We start from the raw sequence: 244 nt of genomic DNA on the forward strand, positions 1-244 counted from the left end.
GAGGAGTGGGGCTGCTCACAGCCACCCCCGTGTGCAGTGACAGTGGGACATTGCCCTCCATGGGGTGGTCAGGGTCTAGCTGTGCTTTCCTTGACAGGGATGCCCTCAGGCGGTGTGTTCTTCATCCAGGAGAGCTTCGTGCTGCAGCACGTGGCCGCCCTGTGCGAGTGGATTTTCATCATTGATGTCCTGGTCTTCTATGGCACCTTCACCTTTGAGTTTGGGGCCATCTCCACAGACACCT

At 58.2% G+C, this 244-nt stretch overlaps 1 protein-coding gene across 1 annotated transcript in view; it reads left to right on the forward strand.

The window, feature by feature from the left end:
* Positions 1-243, forward strand: part of TMEM150A (transmembrane protein 150A) — a gene marked incomplete at its 3' end in the record, with an annotated part of 2,362 nt that extends 2,119 nt beyond the window's left edge. The window contains exon 3 of the mRNA XM_010023699.1: positions 110-243. Within this exon, the coding sequence (XP_010022001.1) occupies positions 110-243 (134 nt within the window). The remainder of the gene's footprint in view (positions 1-109) is intronic.
* Position 244: the final 1 nt, after the last annotated feature.

The sequence above is a fragment of the Nestor notabilis genome, unplaced genomic scaffold, assembly GCF_000696875.1.
Source record: "Nestor notabilis isolate BGI_N333 unplaced genomic scaffold, ASM69687v1 scaffold21831, whole genome shotgun sequence".
Classification (NCBI taxonomy): Eukaryota; Metazoa; Chordata; class Aves; order Psittaciformes; family Psittacidae; genus Nestor; species Nestor notabilis.